At 39.0% G+C, this 4661-nt stretch overlaps 1 protein-coding gene across 1 annotated transcript; it reads right to left on the bottom strand.

Moving 5' to 3' along the window:
- Positions 1-590: 590 nt before the first annotated feature.
- On the bottom strand, positions 591-2169 carry LOC149250207 (xyloglucan endotransglucosylase protein 1-like). The gene is made up of 4 exons (XM_089458957.1): positions 1872-2169; positions 1659-1759; positions 1341-1534; positions 591-1224 (listed from the first exon to the last, which is right to left on the bottom strand). Exons 1-4 carry the CDS (start codon positions 2029-2031, stop codon positions 858-860), a joined length of 822 nt encoding a protein of 273 aa, XP_089315083.1. The 5' UTR covers positions 2032-2169; the 3' UTR covers positions 591-857.
- Between the last annotated feature and the right edge of the window lie 2492 nt (positions 2170-4661).

Here is a 4661-nt window from a genome sequence, read left to right as displayed (position 1 = left end):
GTTGGATTCAAAATTTAAAACGCTGTAGCTATTGAATCATCAAAAGAATAGCAGTACCAAAATGAAATGATTGATATTTCTGTTTGTGTGTGTCTGAAAAGAATGAAATAGTAGATGTAATAGAAAAGGAATAATTGGAATGAAAGGATCGGTGGAAGGGTCAGGTATCCAGAATTCATTCTCTGAATTCAATGGAATTGAATTGAGGTGTCATTGAGCCAAAATGCTTTTAAGGAGGTTCTAATCATTGGAAATCTTTGTCATTAGCTTTCCCTCCTGCCCGGAAATTTCTAGCTTAGAGGGTCGGGAATGGTTCAGCCGTGAGCTTGGGAAAAGATACTATTGTTATGCGTTGCAGTCAGTTCATACTGCTGTAAATAAATATGCATACATGCTACTCTCTTGAGGAAACATTTTTGACCTGTTAACATGCTGTTTTAAATCTTAAAATGTGTGAAACATATATCAATGTCGTTGTCCGTGTCTTTCTGATTTCTTGATTTCGATCCAAGAGCTTTAGGGAAGAGTTAATAGATATTCAAAAGGTAAAACGCCAACACATGGAAACCATAAAGGAAACGTTGTGGCCATTGAATCATCAAAAGAACCTCGAGCTCGATTTTGTATTACCAGTACCCAAAATGAATTGATTGTGTTACATGCGTTTCTGTTTGTGTGTTTCTGACAAAGAATGAAAGAATAGATGTAATAGGAAAGAATAATTGAAAGTTTCTGTTTCTGTGTGTCTGAAAAAGAATGAAAGAATAGATCATGTAATAGGAAAGAATGGGTGGAAGGGTCAGGTATCCAGAAGAATTCATTCGCTGAATTCAATGGAATGGAATTGAATTGAGGGTTCATTTGCATTCGGGAGGCGGTCCCTGTGGGAATCTTTTGGTGTCTCCACAGTAATCGTAGATCATGTAGTTCTTCCTCACCCACTCCAGCCTCTGCTCTTGGTTCGATTCCAAAGCAGCCTCCACTGCAGCGGCGTCAAAAGAAGAAGCAGTAGCAGCACTGAAATTGCGGAAGGATGCGACAAAGGGCGCTTTAGTCCAATCGGTCTTCACAAGCCCACCTCTGGTTGCCCAATCATCTGCATTCCAAAGGCTGGAGTAGACGCTCATTGCTTGGCTCTTGGGATAATGATAATTGTTATCCACTTTACCCAACTCTGTCTCCCTGTTCTTAAACACTCGAATAGGACTCCCGTCTACAGAAAATCTGAACAACAAATTACAAGAATGTCAGGGTCATGGACTAGTTTGAGAGGTCACTGTATTGTTTTCAATAATATTGAAAGAAAAAGAATGAATGCAAAGAGTGATGAGAATACATACATAATTTGGTTTGATGTCCAGAGCACGGAGTAAGTGTGGAAATCCAGGGTTGGGTCGAACCACAAGTAAAATTGCTGCTCACGCCCACCAAGGCCTTGAGCAAAGACATTAGTGTGCAAAATATAAGGATCTCCGGACAGGTTGCCCAGAAATTCGAAGTCTATTTCGTCGTGTTTGGGACCTTGAGATGATAGCTGCAGACAGCCATAAGAGCAACAACAAACAAACATGTTAGCAGAAGAAGTTATACACCTTCAGTGTAATGAACCAAGGTAGTGCTAATAATTAATTGAATTCAAATAAGGTGGAGTTAATTACATAAAAAGTAGTGACTGTGCCTGCAGAGTTGCCCGGTACCAACTTGATTTGGATATCAATCTTGGCAAATAGATACTCTTGCTTGGATTGAATACCACAACCTGTCATCAAAGAAGAATATTAAGATTAACTTATCTGATCTTAGTTGAAGTTCATTGACAGAAAAAGAAAAAGGCGTAGGTAGCAGAAGAAAAGCAGAACTTCAAATAGTACCTGAAGAGCGGTCAAGAGTAAGCTGCAACTCTTGTCCATTGTCAATGATTTTAGCACGATCATTACCCCATGTAATGTCGACATCATTGTAGAAATTTGCAGAAGCAAGAGCTGCCGAGGAGGCCAATAAAAGAAAGAGGAGGTGAAGAGGTGTGTCCATGTCGATGTCGATTAGGGATTGGGAAAAGAGTTTGTGATGCAGAGCAGCAGTTCCAGAAACGAGAGAAGAGATAAATTGTCGCTGTTGAAGGTAGATGATGGGTTTGGGGTGAGTGGGTTTGGGTTTATATAGGGAGAGAAGGGTGTATGGCATCTGTGAGTGGGGAAGGGAAGGAGGAGGCGGAGGCGGGGTAGGGAGGAAACATCCGACGAAGAAGAGGCAGAGGGGCAGCCAGCCAGCTGGTGTGGCTCTTTGGGTTTGGGCGTTGAGAAAACCAAGAATTCCTCATTTCTCTGTCTATTTGCGCGTTCCAACTCATCACTCTGCAGCCTCTCCATTCTCCGCGTTTCAGGTTCCCAACTCATCCAACATCCAACTGGCATTTTCGCTTCACTTGCATAAACAAAGACAGCAAAGCAAAGAAAGCAGCTACGTTCCTTCCACCCACCTACTGCCACCACCAATCACATTCAATAATTTATCTGTTTCTATGTTGTCAAGCGATTCAATAATTGATACGTGTTTATTGCATTGGATTCTCCAAGGAAAAATCACTCCGATTTTCTTTTGCTTCACTTTGACTCCAAGTTGCACTCTCCACTCACTACTAAATAGGTTATATTAATAAGGTATCATAAAAATCTTTAAAATATATATAATGAGTTGTTTTATATAAATCTGCAATTTTCAAATTTTTTATTATGAAAATTTGCATATTTTTACCATTACTATAAAACTTCTATAAGTATATTGTTGTAGTAAATACTTAAAATACATATAATTTTTAAAAACATAAAAACTTAGGACAAATTCATGCTCAATGACTACTTCTTCTTAATAACTTTGTATATTCAATGACTACTTCTTCTTAATAACTTTGTATATTCATTTCCAGTTTTTCTTTGGATTAATGAATAGTTTCCTCTTCTTTTGGTTCCCCCTTTACGTTGTTGGAGACACATTGGTTTGAAGCTACTGAAGGTGGATCCTTGTGACAGGTTCAAGGCTATATTCTTCAACATGCAATGCTCTGCGTCCAACTCCATTAATTTATGCCTCTCCTCACCTAGGATATTCACAATACTTACAATATTCTATGGTTGACATTGCTTCCCATTACAATGAATAATGATAGAAACTGACCTGACCACTATACCATTCTAGTTTCCTCACGCCTTCTTAAAGTCCTACAAAATTCAAATACATCTCTACGGTCCACAGTAACCCAAAACTTAGACGAAAGAACAACTCCCATATGTTAAAACACACCCAAGCTAAAAAGAATTAGGATTGAAAAATAAGTCCTAAGCATTCTTGAAGAAAAAACCACCTCGAAATGAAGATAATTATACCCAAAACCACTTAGTTGTTCCCAAGTCAAAGAATAAGAATTTGAGTTGGAATCTCCATAACTAGAACTAATAAATAAGGTTCTTAAAAAGCCTAAAGGAAACTACCAATAACCATTCATTGTATAACTTGTATCTGAAGCTTGAGGTGTTGATCACAAACATAAATAAAATAACACAGAATCTCGCTCCTCCAATACAAGCAATAATTAACCATCCCGAAACTTCAACCTTCAAAGGATCGGACTCAGCCTCCCTTAACGCTCAAAGGTTCAACTACCTCTTCACCATAGATCAACTCGCTCAATGAGGGAAAAATAATTCGACACCTGCAATTATACTTTCATTCAGCCTCCTAAAGCACAAAAATTTGACTTTCACTCTGGATAGATAAAGCGACCTCCTTGCTGGATCAATTTGAGCTCCCTACAAGATCAATGATTAGCTAGGGTGGCTTTACAACCACCGAATCCAACTGCCACCAACTAGGGTGTATGTTCCAGCACTGAAACTGTGAAATATTGAGCGTCATCAAAGAAGAATAAGATCATCTTAGCTTCATTGGAGTTAACTCAGAGAAAAACACATAACTAGCAAAATAAGTGTAGAGGAAGAGCAGAGCTTGATGGCATGAAAATCAAATTATTACCTAAAGAGCAATCAATAGTAAGTTGCAACTGTTGTCCATTGTCAAGGATTTTAGCATGATCATTGCCCCATGTGATGTCGAAATCACTGTAGAAATTTGTAGAAACAAGAGTTGCCAAAGAGGCTAAAAATAAATAGGAGGTGAAGGGGTGTGTTCATGTTGATTATGGATTGGGAATGGAATGGGTGAAGATGATGGAAGAACTTGTGATGCAGATAAATTCAAGAAATTAGAGAAGAAAAATACAATCAATATGTATAGAATAAATGTGAAGTGTGGGTGTGGATGATGGATGGGTTTGGGGTGAGTGGGGGTTTATATACAAAGGAGGGAGGGAAGGGCGTATGGCATCTGCGTGGGGAGGAAAGGGGGGAAGGAAACATCTAAATAATAGAGCCAACCATATTATCCCCATCGTGTGGCTCTTTGCCTCTACAAGGAAGGGTGTACCACATCTGCGTGGGGAAGGGAGGGAGTGAGGTAACTTTCAAAGAAGAGGCATAGAGGTAGGAAACTAATTCCCGTTGTGTGACTCTTTGTATTTGGTGTTGAGAAAACAAAGATTTTTACATTTCTATGTCTATTTATGCATTCAAACTCATCACTCCACAACTTTTACAATCCCTGCATCC

Source organism: Pinus tabuliformis, chromosome 7, assembly GCF_031772625.1.
Source record: "Pinus tabuliformis cultivar Carrire ecotype Pingquan chromosome 7, CPIR1, whole genome shotgun sequence".
Taxonomy (NCBI): domain Eukaryota; kingdom Viridiplantae; phylum Streptophyta; class Pinopsida; order Pinales; family Pinaceae; genus Pinus; species Pinus tabuliformis.
Note: the sequence above shows the minus strand (reverse complement) of the source record. Positions and strands in the feature narration are given on the sequence as shown.

Bases quoted from the DNA above. Each gene is read 5' to 3' on its own strand.
- LOC149250207 (XM_089458957.1), bottom strand. From the start codon at position 2,031: ATGGACACACCTCTTCACCTCCTCTTTCTTTTATTGGCCTCCTCGGCA. The intron at 1,760-1,871 runs GTACTATTTGAA...CTTTGATGACAG, and splicing joins TACTCTTGACCGCTCTTCAG to GTTGTGGTATTCAATCCAAG. The intron at 1,225-1,340 runs GTATGTATTCTC...TTTGTTGTTCAG, and splicing joins TGGACATCAAACCAAATTAT to ATTTTCTGTAGACGGGAGTC.